Source organism: Mobula birostris, chromosome 23, assembly GCF_030028105.1.
Source record: "Mobula birostris isolate sMobBir1 chromosome 23, sMobBir1.hap1, whole genome shotgun sequence".
Taxonomy (NCBI): Eukaryota; Metazoa; Chordata; class Chondrichthyes; order Myliobatiformes; family Myliobatidae; genus Mobula; species Mobula birostris.
The window spans coordinates 11,973,696-11,999,849 of NC_092392.1; the positions used below are offsets into that span (position 1 = coordinate 11,973,696).

Sequence of the window (26,154 nt, forward strand, 5' to 3'; positions counted from 1 at the left end):
GCAGCCTCAGGACTGGTGACAATTGTGCATTGGTCTGTGTGTGAGCGTGTCATACTCGGGAGAGGTGCTCAGAGCAGGGAGACACAGGCTGCATCTCTCACCACACTCCCTGTTTACGAAGGTGAAATTTTGTAGAAGTTACAGAGCTGAATGAGCCTTGTGTGCACAACTCCTTCCTGTGGCTCCTTACCCTCCCCCTGTTCTTTACCTTACCTCACCCTGTAATCCCTAGTTGACTGGCTTGCAGGCTGCAGTAAATTGGCCCCAGTGTGGGAAGGTGCAGGGGAGTCAGAGTGGTCAGAGAGAGGATGGACTGTGGAGAGAGTGGAGGCTTTGTGGCCAGGTTTGTGGACAATGTGAAGATTGAAGAAGGAGCAGGGAGTGTTGAGCAAGCAGGGCATCCGCAGAAAGATTTAGACAAATTCGGAGAGTGGGTGAAGAAGCGGTAGATGGAATAGAGTGTAGTCACGGTGTATACTCATGCACTTTGAGAAAAGGAATCAAGGCGTAGATCATTTTCTATTCAAAAATCAGAGGTGCAAAGGGACTTGGGAGTCCTCATGCAGTATTCCCTTGAACAATAACTTACAGCTTGAGTCTATGGTCAGGAAGTAAATTGAATGTTAACATTTATTCTGATAGGACTAGAATAAAAGCCAAGGATGTAAGTCTGGGGCTTTATAAGGTATTATTCAGATTGTACTTCGAGTATTGTGAGCAGCTTTGACTCCTTGTCTTAGAAAGGAGGCCTCTATCTCACACTCCAATTCAATAACTCTGAGACAAAGTGTCAGACAAAAGACATTCCCTGCTGCTGCCATCCACAAATTCCCAGATTCTATCATCCACCCCACAGCCGTACACTCATTCTGATCAGCGGTTTATATCTGAAAACAATAGAAGCATCAGCCGAGCCTACCTTCACCGTCACTGTTGGCCAATGTGCTCAGCAACAGAAACTGCAGCAGCAGCATCTCCACAGTGGAGTTCCGTTCCTCCGGCTCGAAGCACAAAAGGTGCAAAATCAGAGCGAAGGTTTCCAAGGGATTCTGCTGCTGTCCCTCCTCTCTCTCTCTCACTGAGCTGACCAAAGATGTGTGTCTGATATATATACATATACGTGTATAGATCCCAGATTACGGTGACACTTGCAACCTGGAAATTTGATTCCTTCAGCTTTACCAATATCTATGCAAAACATTTGCTTTGAGGTGCAACTGATACATAGAGTAAAATCAGATGAAATGCAACTCATTAATTAAAAGGATTATTATAGCATCCCCTGGAGTGGAGTGGAAATCAGGGCAACACTTTGTGAGCTCCTTGTCAGTCAGGACATCGTGTGGGGTAACTGGCCACTGAGAAATGCTTCGTAACCTATTGGCCAGCCAGTGAGGAATATATAATACTGGGATCAATGAATATTATCAGTAAGAATATTGTGATGACTGTGTTTCTGGGGTGCAGATCCCAACTCCATTTCTGCAACACCCAACTTCCAGGTCTAAGAGTTGCTGCCCTTCCTCCAGTTTCTGTGTTTGATTGGACTGGTTCAGCAGCAGGAAACATACAATGAGCTCCACATATTCACAGGGTGTGTATTGCAATGCAGCAGAATTGATGCAGGAATCTGGAACACCGGGAGCACTGTGTCTTCCCATTTCTGCACAAACATTCCTTCACCGAGGAACCTTGTGAGAAAGATCTGGAAAATGAAGCTTAACATGTGAGCAGCATATGATGGCTCTGGGCCTGTGCTCACAAGAGTTTAGAAGTAGGAGGTGGGAATCTAATTGAATCCTACTGAATATTAAAGGCCTACATAGAGTGGATGTGGTGAGGATGCCTCTAATAGTGGGAGAGTCAAGAACGAGGACACAATAGAAGGAATTCCCTTCAGAACAGAAATGAGGGAAATTTGTTTAGTTTTGGGGTGGTGAGTTTATGGAATTCATTGCTACTGATAGCTGTGCAGACCAATCATTGAGGTATATTTAAAGGGGAGGATGATACATTCTTAAGTAGACCATAGACTATAAGACATAAGAGCAGAAATAGACCATCTGCCCATTAAGTGTGATCTGCCATTCAATCCTGGCTGATTCTTTTTTCCCTCCACCTCAACCCCAGTTCCCGGGCTTCTCCCCGTAACCTTTGATGCCATGTCCAATCAAGAACCTATCAATCTCTGCCTTAAATACACCCAACGACCTGGCCTCCACAGCTGTATGTGGCAACAAATTCCATAAATTCAGCAACCTTTGACGAAAGAAATTTCTCCGCATCTCTGTTTTGAAGGGGTGCCCCTCTATCCTGAGGCTGTGCTCTCTTGTCCTAGACTCTCCCATCATAAGAAACATCCTTTCCACATCTACTCTGTCTAGGCCTTTCAACATTCGGAAGGTTACAATGAGATTCCCCTCATCCTTTTGAATTCCAGCGAGTACAGAACCAGAGCCACCAAATGTTCCTCGTATGATAACCCTTTCATTCCTGAAATCATCCTTGTGAAACTCCTCTGGACCCTCTCCAATGTCAGTACATTTTTTCTAAGATGAGGGGAACAAAACTGTTCACAATACTCAAGGAGAGGCCTCGCCAGTGCCTTATAAAGCTTCAGCCTCACATCCTTGATCTTATATACTAGACCTCTTGAAATGAATGATAACGTGACATTTGCCTTCCTCACCATCTACTCAACCTCCAAGTTAACCTTCAGGGTGCTCTGCACAAGGACTCCTAAGTCCCTCTGCATCTCAGATTCCTGGATTTTCTCCCCGTTTTGAAAATAGTCCATACATTTATTTCTACTACCAAAATGCATGACCATGCTTTTTCCAACATTGTATTTCATTTGCCACTTTCTTGCCCATTCTCCTAATCTGTCTAAGCCCTTCTGCATCCTACCTGTTTCCTCAACACTACCAGAAAAGGATCCGTTAATTCCCACTCACTGCCTCTTACCAATCAGCCAATGCTCTAACAATGTTAGTAATTTTCCTGTCGTACCATGGGCTCTTAACCTGGTACACAGCCTCATATCTGGCACCTTGTCAAAGGCCTTCTGAAAGTCCAAATATACAACATCAACAGCATCCCCTTTATCTATCCCACATGTAATCTCCCCAAAGAATTCCAATAGGTACATCAGGCGGGATTTTCTCTGAAGATAACAATGTTGACTTTGTACTACCTTGACCTTTGTCACCAAGTAGTCTATCACCTCATGCTTAACAATTGATTCTAATATCTTCCCAACCACTGAGGTCAGGCTAACTGATCTATAATTTCCTTTCTGCTGCCTTTCTCCTTTCCTAAAGAGTGGAGTGACATTTGCAATTTTCCAGTCCTCTGGCACTATGCCAGAGTCCAATGATTTTTGAAAGATCATTTCTAATGCCACCATAATCTCTAACGCTACTGCTAGGATGCAGTTCATCTGGTCCGGGTGAATTATGTACCTGTAGGTACATAATTGCTATTTGAGCACCTTTTTTTTTTCTTTTTCAATCTTTTTATTAAATTTCAGATTAATGTACATAACAATACTAATGATGCAAAGAGATCGGTGTAACATTGAAAATGGTTAACATTTACAAACATAATTCGAGTAAAATATATCATTCAAGCCTCCCAATCTCTGAGTAATTGAACATGAAAAAGAGTTTATAAAGAACCCCCTAAACTAAAAAAAACAAAACAAAGACGGGGATGTCCTATTCCCTCAGATAAGAACATAATTTGTCATTAACTCCACTCCTCCATAAATAAATAAAAAATTATTTTTAAAAATGGGGTTCTGAAAGGGACAGCTTACCTCGTATGAAAATGTTGAATAAACGGTCTCCAGGTTTCTCCAAATTTAACTGAAGAATCAACCATACCACTCCTAATTTTTTCCAGGTTTAAACATAATATAGTTTGAGAAAACCATTGAAAAGTTGTAGGAGGATCAGAATCTTTCCATTTAAGTAAGATGGATCTTTTAGCTATTAATGTAACAAATGCAATCAAACAACAAGCTGAAAAGGGTAAATGACCAACATCCATCTCTGGTAATCCAAAAAATTGCAGTAATAGGGTGAGGTTTTAAATTAATATGCAAAACTGTTGAAATAATATCAAAAATATCTTTCCAATATTTATCTAAAAGAGGGCAAGACCAAAACATATGTGTCAGAGAGGTCACGTCAGAGTTACATCTGTCACACACAGGATTTATATGTCGGTAAAAATGAGCTAATTTATCCTCAGACATATGAGCCCTATGGACTATTTTAAATTGTATCAGTGTATGTCGAGCACACATTGAGGAAGTATTAACTAGTTGAAGAATTTTCTCCCATTTCTCTGTAGGTAAAGATACCTGAAGTTCTCTTTCCCATTCATTTTTTATCTTATCAGATGTACCTAGATGTATTTTCATAATTAAATCATACAAAACTGCTATTAAGGGCTTCTGATAGGGATTTAAACCTACATTTTTTTTCTGTTATATTAGTTGGATGAAATATTGGAAAGTTAGGTAAAATAACATTCAAAAAACTTCTAATCTGCAGATATCTGAAAAAATGTGAACTCGGCAACTTATATTTATTAGATAATTGTTCAAACAACCTGAAACAATTATCCATGGATAAATCACGAAAGCATGCTATTCCCCTTGTTTTCCATAAAGAAAAGGCTTGATCAATTCTAGGAGGTTGAAAGAAAAAATTAGGTATAATAAGACTAGAAAAAATAAATTCGTTCAATCCAAAAAATTTGCAAAATTGAAACCATATTTGTATTGTATGTTTAGTTATCGGATTAATTATTTGTTTATTCAGTTTGGTTAATGCAAAGGGGAGTGAAGCTCCTAAAATAGAAGCTAATGAGAAGCCCTGCACAGACTCACCCTCCAGGTTCACCCATCGTGGACAATGAGTTTCATCCCAATCTTGCGTCCAAAACATTAAATATCGGATATTAATTACCAAATAATAAAACCTAAAATTCGGCAATGCTAAACCATCATCCTTTTTTGATTTCTGTAGGTATTTCTTACTCAATCTAGGTTTTTTATTCTGCCATATATATGAAGACATTTTAGAATCAATAATATCAAAAAAGGATTTAGAGATAAAAATTGGTACCATTTGAAATAAATACAGAAATTTAGGTAAAACAGTCATTTTAATAACATTAATTCGACCAATCAATGATAAGGACAGTGGGGACCATTTAGTAAATAATTGTTTAACATGGTCAATTAAAATTACTAAAAAATATAAAGATCTATTTAAAGTTAACTTTTTACCTTTGACACCCTAATAAGTGAAATAATTTTTGGGATGAATACTGGAAAAGCACCAGGTTTGGATAGACTTACAGTAGAATTTTATAAATCTTCTTCAAATTTACTTTCACCATGGCTATGTAAAATTTTTAAGGATGCTTTACTTGTAGGTAAGTTACCACAATCCTTTTATGAAGCATCATTTCTTTAATTCCTAAAAAAGATAAAGACCTTACTGATAGTACATCATACAGACCTATACCTCTGTTGAATGTAGATTACAAAGTTTTTCTAAAATAATAGTAAATAGATTGGAAAAGGTACTGCCACAAATTATTTCTGATAATCAGACAGGATTTATTAAAAATCTTTTTTCGTATTTCAATGTTAGGAGGTTAATGAACATTGTATATACTCCTTCATCTAAAATTCTGGAATGTGTTATTTCTCTCGACGCCGAGAAGGCGTTTGACAGAGTTGAATGGAAATATATATTTAGTGTGCTTGAGAGATTCAATTTTAGCCCAAAATTTATTTCTTGGATTGAATTGATATATCATTCACCTTTGGCTTCTGTATATACCAATAATCAGAGATCCCCCTTTTTCAGGCTTTTCAGAGGTACTAGACAGGGTTGTCCGTTAAGTCCTTTGTTACTTGATATAGCTTTGGAACCCTTGGCGATTGCCTTTCATGATTCACCCAACATATTTGGAATTACTCGTGGGAATGAGATGCATAAGGTATCATTATATGTAGATGATTTTTTACTATATATCTCTAACCCTGAGCACCTTTTCTATTGTAATAGTAACTGCACCTACTTCTCTTCCTTCACACACTACAACATCAGGTATACTACCCGTGTCTTCCACAGTGAAGACTGATGCAAAATACTCATTTAGTTCATCAGCCGTCTTCTTGTCCCCCGTTATTATTTCTCCTGCCTCATTTTCTAGCAGTCCTATATCCACTCTCATTTCTCTTTTATTTTCAACATACTTGAAAAAACTTTTACTATCCTCTTTGATATTATTTGCTAGCTTGCTTTCATATTTCATCTTTTCCCTTCTAATGACTTTTTGTTGCTCTCTGTAGGTTTTAAAAACTTCTCAATCTTCTATCTTCCCACTAATTTTTGCTTTGTTGTATGTCCTTTCTTTTGCTTTTACAATAGCTTCGACTGCCCTTGTCAGCCATGGTTGTACTATTTTACCATTTGAGTATTTCTTCACTTTTGGAATACACATGTCCTGCACCTTCCTCATTTTTCCCAGAAACTCACACCATTGCTGCTCTGCTGTCATCCCTGCCAGCAGCTCCTTCCAATTTACTTTGGCCAACTCCTCTCTCATACCACTGTAATTTCCCTTACTCCACGGAAACACTGCTACATCAGACTTTACTTTCTCCTTCTCAAATTTCAAGTTGAATTAAATCAGAATCAGAATCAGGTTTTTTATCAGCGGCATGTGATGTGAAATTTGTTAACTTAGCAGCCGCAGTTCAATGCAATACATAATCTAGCAGAGAGAGAAAAAAAATAAAATAAAACATAATAATAAATGAACAAGTAAATCAATTACGTACATTGAATAGATTTAAAAGAATGTGCAAAAACAGAAATGCTGTATATTAAAAAAGTGAGGTAGTGTCCAAAGCCTCAATGTCCATTTAGGAATCAGATGGTAGGGAGGAAGAAGCTGTTCCTGAATCGCTGAGTGTGTGCCTTCAGGCTTCTGTATCTCCTACCTGATGGTAACAGTGAGAAAAGGGCATGCCCTGGGTGCTGGAGGTCCTTATTAATGGACGCTGCCTTTCTCAGACACCACTCCCTAAAGATGTACTGGGTACTTTGTAGGCTCGTGCCCAAGATGGAACTGACTAGATTTACAACCTTTCATCCCAGACAGTGATGCAGCTTGTGATCACTGGTTCTAAGGGTTCTTTTACCTTAAGCTCCCTAATCACCTCTGGTTCATTTCATAACACCCAATCTAGTATAGCTGAACCCTTAGTAGGCTCAACGATAAACTGCTCAAAAACCTATCTCTTCAGCATTCAAGAAACTCATTCTCTTGAGATCAATTATCAATCTGATTTTCCCAATCAACCTGCATGTTAAAATCTCCCATGACTACCATGACATTGACCTTTTGACTCGCCTTTTCTATTTCCTGTTGTAACCTGTGGTCCACCTCCCAGCCACTGTTGGGAGGCCTGTATATAACTCTAATCAACATCCTTTTACCCTTGCAGTTTCTTAACTCAACCCACAAGAATTCAAAATCTTCCGATCTTATGTCACATCTTTCAACTGATTTGATGCCATTCTTTAAAAGTAGAGCATCACCACCAATCCCTCTGCCTACCTTCCTATCCCTCCAATGTAACGATTAACCTTGGACATTCAGCTCCCAACTACAACCATCTTTTAGCCATGATTCACTGATGGCCACAACACTATACCTGTCAATCTGTAATATTGCAACAAGATCATCCACCTTATTCTTATTGATTTGATACTCAATCTGTTGGCTGCAATCACCTCCATCACCTGACAGTCTGACTGCACGCTCTCTTTACTTTTTTACCATCTGCCCTACTAGTAAAGGCATTAAAGGTTATTGGGAGAAGCAGGACAAAGTATAATAAATCAGAAATGATGGAATGAAGGAACATGCTAAATGGGCTGAATGGCCTAATTCTGCTCCTATGCCTTATGGTCTTAATACTTGGTCAATGCAGAGTTTAGACTGAAACACGAGGAGGTATCAGGAGCTCTACCTGTTCTGCTGACTCAACCTCCCACACTGTACGTGTGTGCAAAGCTGCACGTAGGTGACATGGGTTTACATTTCCGGCATTGCTTTACACTTTCTGAAAAATAGTTTTGCTTCATGTGTTCCTATCATTCAGAGATTTCAGCTGTCCATGGAGTTACCATAAGACCATAAGACATAGGAGCAGGGTTAGACCATCTGACCCATCGAACCTGCTCCGCCATTCAATCATGGCTGATACTTTTTTCCCGTCTCCTCCTCAACTCCATTTCGGGACCTTCTCCCCACAACCTTTGATGCCATGTGCAATCAAGAACCTATCAACCTCTGCCTGAAATAAACCAAATGAACTGGCCTCCACAGCTGTACGTTGCAACAAATTCCACAAATTCACCATGCTTGACTATGAAATTTCTTGGCATTTTTGTTTTGAACGGGCGCCCCTTTATCCTGAGGGTATGCCCTCTTGTTCTAGACTCTCCCACCATGGGATACGTCCTGTTTACATCTACACTGTCTAGACCATTTACTGGGTCTCTTTGATCTACTCAGGGGAAATGGTCCAGTTTAGGTTGCATTCACCATTTGACTTGAGGAAGGTTTCACTTCTAAACTTTATTCTAAAGAACTGTTTGCAATTTGTTCCATGGTTACCATTGGATTGATCTGTGGAATACACTCAGAAACACTGTGAGATAATACTGGCCTTGAGATTCCTCCTTGATGCAGGTTTCACTTACAATCTTAACTGAATTAGCAGAGTGAGGGACATGCCCGGCTGTGAGGAAACCTATGGTGGTAGACTACAAATGCCGGTAGGTTTTGCATCATCCACTGCGTCTCATGGATGCAGAGTGTTGATCTGCCAGATCTGTTCTCAGTCCATCCTACAGAGCAGAATTGTACCCCATAACACAACAGGGGTTGTCCTTGGTGTGAAGACAGGACTTTGCCTCTACAAGAACTGTGTGGTGGCCACCCCTGCTAACACTGCCATGGATGCACGTATCTGCCATTCGGTCGGGTGGTGAGGACAAAGTCACACAGAGTTCTCCCTGTGTTGGAGTTGTCACCACCTGCGATGGACACCACTGGCAGCTGTTTCCTTTACGTCTCAGGTCAGTCATCGGTGGTGTTTCTGGTCTATTGTTGGTAATGAACATTGAAGCCCCCAACCAGAGTACATTCCATTCCCTGGCTTCAATTAGTGCTTCTTTTGTCTTTTACAATCTCGTCAAACTTTGAGTGAGAAGAATATTTCATCATCAGGAGCAGATTTCCTTGTCCATGTTTCACCTGGTGCCTTGATATTTCACGGAGTTGGGAGTCAATGTTGCGGATTCCCGGCACTATTTCCTCTCACCCGTAAACTAGCAGGATTGGCCCGTGTTCATGCAGATATGATCCGGGAAGTCAAACAACTGCATCAACAAAGTGTCATCAACAACACAGAGGAACGATGGGAAATAAGCTCTGAACTTATCAAATACTAATATGCATAAAGCAACAGTATACAAATAATAATCTAACTGATAAGATTGTGTCTAGGGAAGTAACAAAATGTTATCACCATTGCACATCAAAAGGTTATGTAAATCAGTGATTGCTACATTTCCAGTGTAATTGAAGGATCAGCTGCAATAATCCTTTTAACTCAGGTGCTGCTTTTCATCTGAATTTACTGTATATTTCCCATTCAAAACATTGGTCTATTAAAGATATTTACTTGAACCTGTGAAAATGAGATACAAGACCAAAAGACCATGAGACAGAGGAACAGAATTAGACTAATTGACCCATTCAGTTTGTTCCATCATTCCATCATGTCTGATTTATTATCCCCCTCAACCTCTTTCTCCTGCATTTTCCCTGTAACCTTTAGCACTCTTACTGATCAAGAACCCATCACCGCTGTTTTAAATATACCCAATATCTTGTTCATTCCCTGTTATTGGTGTATGTTGTACATTGTGAGATGGTGCTAATTCCAGTGGGAGACTTCCTCCATGAAAAAGAGAGGAAGGAGACAGGAGGGCCAACAGGCATCTGCTGAAAGATCCTAACCCCTTCCTTCTCAGAGCATTTATTGGTATGAATTTCTCTGTGCTCTGCACTTGAAGGCCATCGATGAAGAAAAATCATTGGACTCTGGCATGGTGCCAGAGGACTGGAAAATTGCAAATGTCACTCCACTCTTTAAGAAAGGAGGAAGGCAGCAGAAAGGAAATTATAGACCAGTTAGCCTGATCTCAGTGGCTGGGAAGATTTTAGTGTCAATTGTTAAGAATGAGGTGATGGAGTACTTGGTGACACAGGACAAGATAGTAGAAAGTCAGCATGGTGTACTTCAGGGAAAATCCTGCCTGGCAAACACTTACACATGAGACTACTTCGCAAATTAAGAACCCATGGTATGACAGGAAAGTTACTAACATGGTTAGAGCATTGGCTGATAGGTTGGAGGTAGCGAGTGGGAATTGAAAGATCCTTTTCTGATTGGCTGCTAATGACTTGTGTTCCAGGGGTGTTGGTGTTGGGACCACTTCTTTTTATGCTGTATATAAGTGACTAAGATGATGGAATAGATCAGTTTGTTGCCAAGTTTGCAGAAGATAGAACAATTGGTGGAGGGACAAGTAGTACTGAGGAAACAGGTAGGATGCAGAAGGATTTAGACAGATTAGGAGTATGGGCGAGAAAGTTGCAAATGACATACAATGTTGGAAAATTCATGGTCATGCACTTTGGTAATAGAAATAAATGTGTGGCCTATTTTCATAAAACACAGAGAAAATCCAGGAATCTGAGATGCAGAGGGACTTGAGAGTCTTTGTGCAGATCACACTCAAATTTAACTTGCAGGTTGAGTCAGTGGTGAGGAAGGCAAGTACCATGTTAGCATTCATTTCAAGAACTGTAGAATACAAGAGCAAGGATGTGATGCTGAGGCTTTATAAGGTGCTGGTGAGGTCTTACCTTGAGAATTGTGAACAGTTTCGGGCTCCTCATTTTAGAAAAGATGTGCTGGCATTGGAGAGGGTCCAGAGGAGGTTTGCAAGGATGATTCCAAGAATGAAAGGTTTATCATACGTGGAACATTTGATGTCTCTGGTGATGGCGCTGGAATTCAGAAGGATGAGGGGGATTTCACTGAAGCCTTTCGAATGTTGAAAGTCCGAGACAGAGTAGATGTGGAAAGGCTGTTTCCCATGCTGGGAGAATTTTGAACAAGAGGGCACAGCCTCAGGATAGAGGGGCCCCCTTTCAAAACAGAAATGCCAAGAAATTTCATTAGCTAAAGGGTGATGAATTTGTGGAATTTGTTGCCACATGCAGCTGTGGAGGCCAGGTCATTGGGTTTATTTAAGGCACAGATTGATAAGTTCTTGACTGGACATGGCATCAAAGGTTACGAGGAAAGGCAGGGGACTGGTGTTGAGGAGGAGAAAAAAAGAATCAGCCATGATTGAATGGCGGATCAGACTCGATGGGCCAGATGGCACAATTCTGCTCCTGTGTCTTATGATCCTATGGTCACGCTCATGGTCATGTCATGACAGCAGGGGTATGGTAGGAGACTCCTCCAAATCTTCATGAGCCGGTTTTAGATGATCTACCAAAATACATTCAGGTTTATCCCTCTTATCTATGATAAGAGTGTTGTCTCTCTGTTTCCAAATGCAGAAATGGCTATTGTAAGGGGCCTAAGGGAACGTTGGTGTGCTCATGCAAGACAAAAACAAATGAGGCGGAATGTAGGTCAACTGTAACCCAGGAGTGTTGTACACCATGATGGGAGTTTGGAATAGGTGCAAAGGAATTGAATTTACTGAGGAGAATGAAACAATGTTGAGAGGCTGACAAGGCAGTCGCGACATTCGGAATAAGATTACTTGGCACTAGTAATACCAGCCTGTATACCTACTCAGCCACAGAGAACTGCAGGTCCACTTTTGGAGTTGTTTTGAGCCCCAGCAGGACCCACGGAATATGATCATGCCAACACTCATCCATTAGGGAAGCAGAGCAGTTTTTCAGGAGTGGTCAGAGGAAATATCAGATGGGGTGCCAAACCAAGCAATCCAAGTGCAATGAATGCCTGAGCCATGTCTGCCGACATCGCTGATGCTAGATGGATGACCACTGACCACTTGGTGGTACAGTCCACCATGGTATTTTGGCCATTACACATTTCAGAGATTTGTGGTTAACAAACGCTGTAAAATGGCAACCCTCTGGAAGAAAATTAAAATGGCAGACAGCCAGATAGAGACCACAAATGGGGGGACAGAGCTGCTGGATGAAGACAGCGAGCTGCTGCTACACACATCCGACTAACTGTTCATACACAGCATCCCCGAATTGTCCGATGCATCAGTTATAGGTGCATTGGGGAATTGAATTGAATTGACTTGATTCCTTACATCCTTCATATACATGATGAATAAAAATGCTTACATTACACCTCTGTCTAAATATGCAATGTGCAATTTATAGTAAAGTATAATAAATAATATGTACAACAGGACAGTCAATATAACATAGAACTACAGTTGTGTCAGAATGAATTAATCAGTCTGATAGCCTGGTGGAAGAAGCTGTCCCGGAGCCTGTTGGTCCTGGCTTTTATGCTGCCATACTGTTTCCAGGATGATAGCAGCTGGAACAGATTGAGGTTGGGGTGATTTGGGTCCCCAATGATCCTTTGGGCTCTTTTTACACACAGGTCTTTGTAAACATCCTGAATAGTGTGAAGTTCACATCTACAGGTGTGCAGGGCTGTCTACACCTGAAGGGCCCTGCGATTGAGGGAAGTACAGTTCCCATACCAGGCAGTGATACAGCCTGCCAGGATGCTCTCAATTGTTCCCCTGTGGGAGACCGCGCCTGTCTGCAAATGGAGTAGCAGCAATCTTGTGCTGCTCTTGGTTTTGTTTCTCTCCCCAGAGTTTAAGCTTCAAATTTAAAATTTTTATTTGCTGATTCTTGAGGGGGAGCAATATGTCTATGTCTATGAGGAGTGGGAAGAACTTGTCTGAACCTAGTGATAAAGGTAATGGGAAAGGAAAGATGCAAAAGGAAAGATCTGATGAAATGCCACCATGGGCTGAAGATACCGTTCAGACACTGAATGCAATTAAAAATCAGAATGGGTCAATTAAAGACCAACTGGAAAAGAATAGTAATGAAATGAAGTTATTGCTAGGAAAACTTAAAGATTTGGAAACTAATATTATTACACACAAAGAGGAATTGAAGATAACTAAGCAAAAATTGTTTGAAGCTACAACCCGTTTGGAAAGATATCAAAATAAGATTATAGACCTGGAAACTAGGTCTCGCTGAAGGAATATACGAATTGTTGGGCTGCAAAAAAGAGCTGAAGATGGAGAGTTAACTGCTTATTTTGGTAAGCTTTTTTATACTTTATTTCCTATCATAGTATCACAGCTGCTTACACACAGAAAGAGCACACAGAGCATTTACTTCAAAATTTAAAGATCCAAATAAACCAAGATATGTTTTAGTTTGATTTCATCTCTTTAAAATTAAAGATCAAGTAATGCAACAGGCAAGAAAACAGAGAGTTTTTAGATTTAAGGAATCTAAGCTCCGTTTTTATTAAAGGAACACACATCAAAGTTGCTGGTGAATGCAGCAGGCCAGGCAGCATCTCTAGGAAGAGGTACAGTCGACGTTTCAGGCTGGGACCCTTCGTCAGGACTAACTGAAGGAAAAGTTAGTAAGAGATTTGAAAGTGGGAGGGGGAGGGGGAGATCCAAAATGATAGGAGAAGACAGGAGGGGGAGGGATGGAGCCAAGAGCTGGACAGGTGATTGGCAAAGGGGATATGAGAGGACCATGTTTCCGTCTTTATTATGATTATCCGAAGGAGGTAATGGAACAAAGATCAAGATTTGCTCTGGTAATGAAACAGGCATATGATAAGAAATTGTTTCCTTCTTTGCATTACCCGACAAGAATTAAAGTTTTTCCTCCGAATTCTCCTCCTCGTATATTTTTTGATCCAAAAGCTGCAGCGGACTTTGTTCAAACTATACCTGCCGCCACTACCGACGCCGCTGCCGAATGAACTACCTGAAAGGTTGTTTGGTTATCTATATATCATTCGCATTTCGGAAAGAAGATTTATGAAGGTTACTTGGATATTCCATTAAGAGACTAATAAAAGAAGATAAGGAGATTTGTTCATTATTGCATATTATTGGTTTTCTTTTGGAAAGAAGATTTATGGATCAAGTATGACTGTTTAAATGATTACTCAGAATTCGACTGAGAAAAGAAGATAAAGGGATTTGTTTCTTTAACCTAATATCTGGTTTGATGTTCTTTTTTGCTGCTTTATTATGGTGTCTTATAACTGATTTAATGTTCAGGGATTTAATATTAAACTTAAAAATGGCGCTGTTTTTTCTTTTTAAGAGATAACATTATTTTGGTTCTTTCTTGTTTAATAGATGCCAGAATGTAAACACTTTCCTTGGTTGAGACTTTATTGTTTTTCTCACAAGATCACTCAGTTTTTTTACTAACAAGGGGGAGGGAAAGAAAATCCTTTAAAAAAATTTTCTCTACAGACAGAGCAGTCCCTGGCTTTGTGTTCCATCATAGGTTGCTTGCCTTTCCTTTCGGCTTTTGGGGAGGGGGTGGTGTTGGACTTTGGAGCTTTTTCCCCATTGGGTGGTTCCGGAGCATGCATGTTTTCTATGTGGTTGTATTCTTCATTGCTGCTATTTTTGGTCATCCCATATTGGTATGTGTTCTGCTCATATATTAAGTAGAATAAAATTATAATATGGTATTTAAATGAATTAATGTAATAAGTTGGAATGTACGTGGTTGGAATCATCCTATCAAACGAAAAAAGACTTTAAAAATTTTTGATTGATTCCAACCTGATATAGTTTTTGCTCAAGAGACACATATCAGGGCGGGAGATCAAAATAGATTTTTGGATGGTGGAGAGGTTTGCAGTTTCACTCTACTTCTCAGAGTAAAACTAAAGGCGTGTCCATCTTTATTAATTCCAATTTATTCATTCAAGAGGATATTGAGTCAGATTCTGATGGTAGATTTTTAATTGTTAAAGGAGTGATCTGTAACAGAAAGGTTGTTTTGGTCAATCTGTATGGTCCTAACTTAGATGATCCTTTTTTAAAAAAGGTATTTGCTTTACTGCCTGATTTAAATGAATATATGTTGATAATGGGTGCGGATTTTAACTGTTGTTTAATTCCAATGATTGACAAGAGCTCAACCAATCAGCGACTTCTAAATCGCTCCGCTCACTTATTAACTCCTTTTTGATCGATTTTGGGTTGATCGAATTATGGAGGTACCTGCACCCCAATATCAGAGAATATTCCTTCTTTTCACATGTTTATAAAAAATATTCACGGATTGATTATATTGTAATCGATCCCCACTTCTTATCTAGTGTTAAAAATTGTGAATATGACGCTATTGCTATATCTGATCATGCACCTTTGAGTTTGCTTTTTGAATTTGATGATGTCATTCTTACCCGTCCACCATGGCGCATGTCTCAGATATTATTGCAAAACGCTGACTTTGTCAGTTTCATTGAAACCCAGATAAAAGTATTTTTTCTTTTTAATGATGTAGGTGGCATGTCCAAATTAATTGTATGGGATACATTTAAAGCATTTTTATGTAGTCAGATCATTTCTTATTCAGCTAAGCTTAAAAAACAGACTAAAGCAGAATTAGATAAGATTTCAAACAAATTAAAGACTTAGATAATACTTATGCAATTTCCCCTCATATTGATTTATTCAAACAAAGGGTGGAACTTCAATCACAATATAACCTATTATTAACTCATCCCATTGAAGGCTATTTGCTTAAGTTAAAGAGCCAATTTTATATGTTTGGAGATAAAAATAACAAACTGCTCGCATCTCAATTAAAAACAGCTAGAGTCAAAAGGCAAATTTTGAAAATTCGTAGGAAAGATGGTACCTTGGCTTGGGAATATGAAGAAATTAATTAGATTTTTCAAGATTTTTATACTGAAGTTTATAAATCTCAATGTCCAGTAGATTCTTCTGAAATGAATGCTCTCTTATGAAAGATTGCTTTTCCTAAAATTTCTGTTGAGGATCAAAAAAGGCTTGATGCCCAAATTACTGAAGCCGAAATTCATAAAGCTATTTTTTCAATGCAATCTGATAAGGCCCCTGGACTTGATGGTTATCCTATAGAATTTTATAAAAAATTTGGAAAATTGCTTTCTCCGTATATGTTGGAAATGTTTAACGATTCTTTTGTGAAAGGTGACTTACCCTCTACTTTCTATGAGGCTTCAATTTCTTTAATTCTTAAAAAGGATAAAGATCCTACTGACTGTGCCTCATATAGACCTATTTCATTATTGAATTTTGATGCTAAGACTCTGTCAAAGATAATGGCCAAACGGTTGGAGACATATTTTGGGTAAAATTATTTTTAAAGATCAAACAGGCTTTATAAAGGGTTGTTATTCTTTATCAAATGTTCGGAGACTATTTAACATTATATATTCATCCTCTTTTAAAACTCCACAATGTGTCGTCCAAGACCAAGAATTAGTAAATGTCACTTACGAAAGTTGAAAAGGGATGGAAGCCTTGCTTTGCCTAATTTAAGAAGGTATTACTGGGCTGTTAATGTGTGATACATGTCCTTTTGGTTATATTGGGTTGATAAGTACGATCGGCCAATTTGGGTAGACCTGGAATTGAAAGCTATGAAACAGTTTTACCTAACTCATTATTGGGAGTTGCTTTACCTATACATTTAGCTAAAGTTGCTAATTTCAACCTATACCCTGTGATTAAGCATTCTTTACAAATTTGGCTCCAGTTCCACAATTTTTTTAATCTTAAAAAATTTAAACTTCGCAGTTTAATTTATCGAAATTACTGTTTAAAGCCTTCTTTGAGTGATCCAATTTTTTTACTTCAGAAAAATAAAGGTATTAATTCTTTTTTCGATTTATTTAAAGAAGATAGATTGATGTCTTTTGAACAATTAGTTGATAAATATTCTCTTTCATACTCACACTTTTTATAATACCTTCAAGTTAGACATTTCTATTTAAGTAATTTTCCTTATATATTGGAGGCTGACCTGTTAGGTACTATTATAAGTATGAACCCTTCGATGAAGGGTTCTATTGAAAGAATTTATAATTATTACAATGGGATAAGCTTCCTTTATTTAAGATTAAACAAGATTGGGAAAAGGAACACAATTTGACTTTTATGATGGAGGAGTGGACACAGATTCTGAAGCTGGCTAACTCTTCTTCGATTTGTGCTGGTCATCCACTGATTCAATTTAGAATTGTACATTGTTACCATCTTATGAAGAAGAGACTGTCTAAAATATTTCCTAATGTTGATAGTTATTGTGATAGATGTAAAATTGAGACAGCTACACTGACATACATGTTTTGGTCTTGTTCTATACTGGAACAGTTCTGGAAGTCAGATTTTTCAACAATTTCTAAAGCACTTAAAATTAATTTACAACCTAACAAATTAACTGTGCTTTTTAGAATAATTCCTCAAAATATCCATGGTATCTCTGTGTCTGACCAACAAGTTATTGCATTTGTTACATCGATAGCCAGGAGGGCCATTTTGTTGAAGTGGAAGGATACATCAGCTCCCACTTTGTCACAACGGTTCTCTCAAGTGATGCTATGTCTTAGTTTGGAGAAAATTAGAAGTTGAACCTTTGAACCTTTATTTGATTTTGAGAAAAGATGGGGCTCATTTGCTCATTATTATCATTTGAGTTAATTGATAGATTTTCTCCACGATCTAATTGTAAATTTCTGGTATTTTTTTTTTCTTGCTGGTGGTTTGATATTTATCTTTAGAAACTTTTTGTATGATGCATGGCTCCGGGGTTGTACACCTAACGGGTTCCCCCCACTTTTCTGCTTAGTAGGGTTTTTTTTTATTATCACAAAAATTTTTCAATCTTTAATATAATGCTTTTTTTCCTTGAGACATTGTAAGTGTTGTTTACTTCGATGTACTCATGTTATTTTTTGAATAATAATAATAAGACCTGAAAAGAAAAGAATTGTGCCTCTGTAGAAAGTTCTTGGGATTTGGGGCCCATACCAAACTTCTTCAACCATCTGAGGTGAAAGAGGCGCTGTTGTGCCTTTTTCACCACACCACCGGGATGTACAGCATCTCCTCGGTGATATTTATGCAAAGGAACTTAAAGCTGTTCACTCTCTCAACCCCAGATCCATTAATGTCAATAGGAGGTAGCCTGTCTCCATTCCTCCTATAGTCCACAACCAGCTGCTTTGCTTTTGTGGCATTGATTGAGAGGTTGTTTTCTTGCAGCACTGTGTCAGGGTGATGACTACTTCCCTGTAGGCTACCTCATTATTATTTGACATTATGCCTATCGGTGTAGTACTGTCAGCAAATTTAATTAGCAGATTGGGGCTGTGGGTGGTGACACAGTCATAGGTATACAGAGATTAAAGGAGGGGGCTTAGGACACAGCCCTGAAGGGCACCTGTGTTGAGGATCAGAGGGTCAGAGGTGAGAGAGCCCATTCTTACCACCTACCAGTGATCTGACAAGGAAGTCCAGGATCCAGCTGCACAAGGCAGGGTGATGACTGAGGTCTCTGAGCATCTTGTCAAGTCTGGAGGGAATTATGGTGTTGAATGCTGAACTGTAGTCCAAGAACAGCATTCTCACATAAGCATCCATCTTCTCCAGATGTATAAGGATGGTGGCTATTGCTTCATCTGTCAATTGGTTGTGTTGGTAGGTGAATTGTAGGGGTTCCAGTGCGCGTAAAAAAGTTTTAGCACACCTAGGAGAGAGGCAGTGATGTTGGAAGCACCATTCCCTATAGCTTGGAAGTCTGCAATGGTGTGCAGATTTTAAATCAGGCAGTAAAGCAAATACCTTTTTAAAAAAAGAAGGATCATCTAAGTTAGGTCTATACAGATTGACCAAAACAACCTTTCTGTTACAGATCACTCCTTTATCAATTAAAAATCTACCATTAGAATCTGACTCAATATCCTCTTGAATAAATATATTGGATTTAATAAGGGTGGACTCATCTTTAGTTTTACTCTGAGAAGTAGAGTGGAACTGCAAACCTCTCCACCATCCAAAAAATTTATTTTAATCTTCCGCCCTGATATGTGTCTCCTGAGCAAAAATTATATCAGGTTGGAATCGATCAATAATTTTAAAAGCCTTTTTTCGTTTGATAGGATGATTCCAACCACATACATTCCAACTTATTACATTAATCCATTTAAATACCATATTATAATTATATTCTACTTAATACATGCGCAGAACACATACCAATACGGGATGATCAAAAATGGCGGCGATGAAGAATATAACCACATAGAAAACACGCATGCTCCGGAACCACCCAATGGGAAAAAAACTCCTAACTCTAACCCCACCCCTTCTCTGAAAGCCCAAAGGAAAGGCAAGCAACCAATGATAGAACACAAAGTCAGGGACCGCTCTGTCTGTATAGAAACATTTTTTTAAAGGATTTTCTTTCCCTCCCCCTAGTTAGTAAAAAACTGAGTGACCTTGTAAGAAAAACAATAAAGTCTCAACCAAGAAAAGTATTTACATTCCAGCAACTATTAAACAAGAAAGGACCAAAATAATGTTATCTCTTAAAAAGAAAAACCAGTGCTACGTTTAAGTTTAACATTAAATCCCTGAACATTAAATCCGTTATGAGACACTATAATAAAGTAGCAAAAAATAACATCAAACCAGATATTAAGTTTCTGTGTGCAGGCGGCTGTGATACTATGGTAGGAAATAAAGTATAAAAAAGCTTAGCAAAGTAAGCAGTTAACTCTCCATCTTCAGCTATGCCTTGCAACCCAACAATTCGTATATTCCTTTGGTGAGACCTAGTTTCCAGGTCTATAATCTTATTTTGATATCTTTCCAAATGGGTTGTAGCCTTAAACAATTTTTGCTTAGTGATCTTCAATTCCTCTTCATGTGTAATAACTTGAGTTTCCAAATCTCTAAGTTTTCCCATAAATGACTTCATTTCATTACTATTCTTTTCAAGTTGGTCTTTAATAGACCTATTCTGATCTTTAATTGCATTCAGTGTCTGAACAATATCTTCAGCCCATGGTGGCATTTCATCAGATCTTTCCTTTTGCAACTTTCCTTTCCCATTACCTTTGTCACTAGGTTCAGACAAGTTCTTCCCACTCCTCGTAGACATAGACACATTGTTCCCCCTCAAAAACCAGCAAATAAAAATTTTTTATTTGAAGTTTAAACTAGGGGGAGAGAAACAAAACTAAGAACAGCACAAGATTGCTGCTACTCCATTTGCAGAGAGGCGCAGTCTCCCCATGGTGTGCAGATTTTGCCATAAGCTGCGTGTGTTGTTGATGGAGAGTTGTGTCTGGATCTTGTCCCTGTATTGTCATTTCACTGCCTCAATGACTTTGCGTAGATCATAGCTGCATTTCTTGAGTTCCTGTTGGTCACCGCCAACATTAGCTCTCTCTCAAGTGGTACGTGCAGCACGCAAGGAACTGTCGTTCCAGCGTTTCTGATTTGGATAAACTCTGACTGATATTTGGGAGACAACACCCTCAATGCACTTCTCGATGAAGCTTTTGACCCTTTTCGTAAGCTCAGAGACATCCCCATCTGCCATGGTCCGGATCGTGGTCTCTTTAAATTTACTTTGTTTATGTTACCATCCGGACCATTGACTCCCTGTTTCCCTTTGGTTCCCTGTTTTCCCGTGTCCCTCGGCCTTGGTGATTAGAGGCAATTTACTCTCGGCTGAACTGGTAGTTTATATTCTCCAGCTTTCAGCTGTTTGGCGCGAGAACATCTGCAAAGTCACCAAAGGTACGGCATGCCAATGTCATCTGGCCGGAGCAAGCCTAGTCTCTGCCCGAAGCAAGTGCCGGTAATTCACCTTTCCTCACCGGAGCACTCCTGTCAGGTTACCTCACCAAAGCTAGCCTGCAAAGTTTCCTCACCGAGGTGGGTCCATCAGGTAACCTGCCGGAGGGAATCAAGAACCACTATCTACTGTTCCCGGGCCGAGTCGAGAGCTCGCCACTACCCGGAGGCTCCAAGTCAAGTCCTGGCTCCGGGGGCATCCACGTACCGAGACAAGTCCTGGCCTTGGCGGCATCCAAGTTCCGAGTCAAGTCCCAGTCCTGGCGGCATCCATGTACCGAGACAAATCCTGGCCCTGGCGGCATCCAAGTTCCGAGTCAAGTCCCGGCACTGGCGGCATCCAAATACTGAGTCAAGTCCTGGCCCTGGCGGCATCCACGTACCAAGTCAAGTCCCGACCCTGGCGGCATCCAAGTTCCGAGTCAAGTCCTGGCCCTGGCGGTCTGTGATTCCTGTCCTACCCCCCTATCTGAATCCCTTCTCTGCCCCTCTCACCTCTAGCCCTCATCTGCCGCCCTCGCCTGCACCTTGGTCTAGTTCTATCACTGGAGCTAGATAGGTACTGTCTGGTGTTCTTTCGTGTTGGTCTTGTCTTGCCCTCACCTCCAGGGGGTAAGTCAGGCTGTCTTGCCGTTGCCCTGCGGGGGGTCATGTCTTGCCTTGTCTTATCCTCACCTCTGTGGGGTAAGTCAGCCGTCTTGCCATTGCCCCGCTGGGGGTCTTGAGTCCCAGCCCTATGTCCTGTACCCAAGGAGGGGTCCCGGCTCTCCGTTATGTGTGTGAGTCCCAGCCCTATGTCCTGTACCCAAGGAGGGGTCCCGACTCTGTGTTCTGTGTATGTGTTCATGGTTCCATGTACCTGCTCTCTCGAGACCAGGGCTCTGTTTTTCCATGTTCCTCCTCTCCCTAGCCCATGTCATGTCCATGCCTGGTTCTGGGGTCCGAGCCCAAGGCAAGACCCAGGTACTGGGTCCTTGCCAAGTCCCTGACTCGGAGTCCATACTGCAGTCTCTTCATGTCACCGCTAGTTCTGGGATCCAATTCCGAGTCCTAGCCCAGACCCCTAGTCTCAGCCTAGTCGTAGTACTGAGTCCTTGTCCAGTTCGCTATTCCTGCTTCTGCTTTGCTCTCCTGGTATCGAACAATAAACTCAATTTAATTAACCTCACAAGATGTGTCTTGCATTTGGGTCCACCCTTGCTCCCAGTGCCCCCCATTGTGACATCATCATAAAGGACATTGCAGTTGACGTCATCAAAGCAGTCCTGTAGCATGGAGACCAAATTGGTCAGACCAACAGTGGACCTTTCTAATCTAGCCAGGCTTTTTAGGCTCAAAAAATTTCTTTGAGATCCCCATTCATCCTCCATACTCTATTAAGCACAGGTCCAGGGATATCAAATATTCCTCTTCCGTTAATCCTTTTGTTCCTGGGATTATTCTTGTGTACTTTGTCTTGACCCACTGTAGGGTCTACACACAACCTTGGATACATGACTGGATTATGGTTCACAAAGTTGCTTTCCTTACTCCACTGAAACTTTGTTAAATTTGAAAATGTAGTTTTCAGGTAGAACAATGGAAATATCTCAGACAAGATGAAATCAGAGGAGGTATCTGGAGATAACTATGAAAGAAAGAGATGTGTCTAAGTTCGTAGAGTTGGGAGGAAGATGAATTGTCTGTCTGTAGATGGAGGATTATTTGGGTTACTTGCACAGAGCTGGTACAGACTTCACAGGGTGAATAGCATCCTTTACAGCTGCAACCATTCTGTGAGTCTGTGACCAACTTGGATAGAACTGAGGAATCAGAAAGCTACAATCACCCAGACAGATTGGACTTCAGGTCCCCAAACACTCAGCAGTTTTGGGAGTTGGTCACAATCGAATTTGGATGTGGTAAGACATTAAGCAAAGTGGTTTCTCTCCCAGTGTATCAACCCCATTCCAGTACAGTCTTTCAGGTCCACTGAGATACCTCAGTATGATGGAGATGAAGGTGAATGTAAATATTTCAAAGTAAATGTTTTACAAAATGTATTTGTCCTGCAATCCTTACACAGTGCTTCATTGTAGATTTGTTTTCTGAAAAGGGTTGATTGATCGAAAGCTGAGCCAGTTTAATTAAACCAAGACTGTGAGACACAAAATGTGTTAATTTCCATCATCTGATGTGATATTGCTGATAAAACCAGAAATTGCTAATCTCAAAGTTTTGAGACGTAACTGTTTTCCTCCAACAACAATTGATGGAGGTACAAGCATTTGGTGAAGGACATAGTCACACAGAGGCCAGAGGGTGAATGATCGATGGGTTCCATCTCAAAGGTGTTCACTCGAGAGTTGGGTGTTTACTGCAGGGTGACCGTTCCACATACAGTACTGAGATGTCCCACAATATAATAATGGGAATTTGTACAGTCTGATGATTGAAGTGCTCTAAGACGCAACTTTTAAAAGATTCTCAACCATCTGTACAAGTGGAATTCTTCTTTCTAGATCCTGAAATGCTATTGTATGCTAGTGCTAGATTCTCCACTGTGAGCAAATAACATTTCATTATCCACCCCCCAGTTCCTCTCAGAATCCGAAACTCTCAATGAGGTCATTTTTATTTTTTTTATTCTAAATTCTAGTGAGTTTATTCAATGTCCCTCATTCTCTCTTCAGGGAATACTTCACTCATTCCAAACATCCATTTGATGGATCAAAGCTGCACTGACTCCAAGGCCTGGATTTCCTGCCTTAGGTATGGAGTCCAAAACAACCCCCGATCACCAGATGAAGTCTCATTGTAACATTCTGGAATATCATCAAGAGTTCCTTGAATTTGTTCTCCAAAGTTCTTACAATAACAGACAATGTATTATTTCATTCACAACACGCTGGAGGAACTCAGCAGGTCGGGCAGCATCAGTAGAAACAATCAGTCAACGCTTCGGGCCGGAACCCTTCATCAGGACTGAAGAGGGAAGGGGCAGAGGCCCTAGAAAGAAGGTGGGGGAGAGTGGGAAGGAGAAGGCTGGTAGGTTACTTCATTGTACCTGCAGGTTAACATTTTGCATCAAATTCAGAATCAGATTCAGACTTATCATCACTGAGATAAGACCATAAGATATTGGAGCAGAATTCGGGAATGTAGCCCATCAAGTCTGCTCTATTTCATCATGGCTGATCTATTTATTCCTCTCAGCCCCAATCTCTTGTCTTCCCCCTGTTAAAGGGATTTTTGGTTTTCGCACATTTAGCAGATAACTTTGGCTATCAATCTTCCAATCTGAATTGCCGATAGAGTTTAATACAGCTCTGAACAATAGGTGCACAGACCAGGCAGACCAGGAAACAAGACACTTGTCCGATCGGTTACATGTGTATGAGTCCAATCAAAGTTCCATTGTGTGGATGCAACAGCATTAACACGTGTTTTGGGTGTGATGGTGGGAAGATTGTAAATATTGATTCGTTTGACTTCTCCTAAATTTTCTTTGATCTTTAGCACATAAAATGTGTAGTTCTGGGCACTGGCAGATTTTTTGACCGAAAGCGTCTCCATCTGACACCGGCTGTACCTTGTTTTCTCGAATAAAGAAGCTACTTCATACCTACCAGTACTTTTCTCCAGTGACTTCATTCATACAACGAGACCCAGTATCGCTTCATGCCCAGACCAATCAAGAATCTATCAGCCTCTGCCTTAAATATAAAGACTGACTCCAACCTGCCTATGGCAAAAAATTCCACAAATTCACCGCTAGCTGGCTGAAGAAATTCATCCTCATATCCATCTAAAGAACACTGCTCTATTTTGAAGCTGTGTCCTCTCATCCTAGACTCTCCCACAATAGGAAACATCCTCTCCACATCTACTCTTTTAAGGCCTTTCACCATTCAATAGGTTTCAATTAGGTCATCCCTCATTCTTCTGAATTCCAATAGATACAGGCCCTGAGCCATCAAACACTCTTCATAAGACAAGCAGTTCAAACCCAGAATAATTTTCTTGAGCCTCATCTGAACCCTCTCCTGTTTCAGCACATTCCTTCTAAGATAAGGAGCACAAACCTGCTCACAGTACTCCAAGTGAGGCCTCACCAGTGTTTCATAAAGTCTCAACATTATACCCTTGCTTGTATATTCTAGTCCTCTTGAAATGAATGCTAACATCACATTTGCCTTCCTGACCACAGACCCACAGACTCAACCTAATAATTTTCCTTTAGGGAATGCTGCATAATGACGCTCAAGTCCCTCAGAGCCTCAGATTTTCGTATTTTCTCTCCATTTAGAAAATAATCAATCCTTTCATTCCTTCTACCAGCGTACGTGACCATACGCTTCCCAACACTGGACACCTTCTTACAATTCTTTACCCATTCTCCTCATCTAAGTCCTTCCATAGCCTTTATACTTCCCCGGAACTATCTGCCACTCCACATATCTTCATGTCATCTGCAAGCTTTGCAAAAAAGCCATCAATTTCATCATCCAAATCATTGATATACAGCATAAAAAGAATTGGTCCCAATACAGACCCCAGTGGAACATCACTAGTCAATGGCTGCCAAACAGAAAAGGCTCCCTTATTCCCACTCTTTGTCACCTGCCAATCAGCTACTGCTTTATCCATGCCAGGATCTTTCCTGTAATATCATGGGCTCGTAGCTTGATTATCAGCCTCATGTGTCTACCTTAACAAAGGCCTTCTGAAAATCCAAGTACACAACATCCACCGATTATCCTTTGTCTACCCTGCTTGTTATCTCTTGAAAGATTTCCAACAGATTTGTCAGGCAAAATGTTCCCTTGAGGGAACCAGGTGACCATGTCCTATTTTATCATGTGCCGCCAGGTACCCTGAAACCACATCCTCAACAATCAGCTCCAACATCTTCCCAACCACCGAGGTCAGATTAACTGGCCTATAATTTCCTTCCTTCTGCCTCTCTCCCTTCTTGTAAAGTGTAGTGATATTTTTAATTTTCCAGTATTCTGGAACCATACCAGAATCTAGTGATTCTTAAAATGATCATTAATAATGCCTCCACAATCTCTTGAGTCACCTCTTTCAGTACCCTGGGGTAAACACCATCTGGTCC

At 40.2% G+C, this 26,154-nt stretch overlaps 1 protein-coding gene across 2 annotated transcripts in view; it reads right to left on the reverse strand.

The window, feature by feature from the left end:
* LOC140186623 (lectin-like) overlaps positions 1-26,154 on the reverse strand; it is a 54,314-nt gene that overhangs the window by 12,327 nt on the left and 15,833 nt on the right. Inside the window, exon 1 of one of the 2 annotated variants that reach the window (XM_072240980.1) lies at positions 920-974. The exons of the other annotated variant lie outside the window; for it this stretch is intronic. Within the exon in view, the coding sequence (XP_072097081.1) occupies positions 920-974 (55 nt within the window). Of the gene's footprint in view, positions 1-919; positions 975-26,154 lie in introns of those variants that run through there. 2 annotated transcript variants of the gene reach the window in all.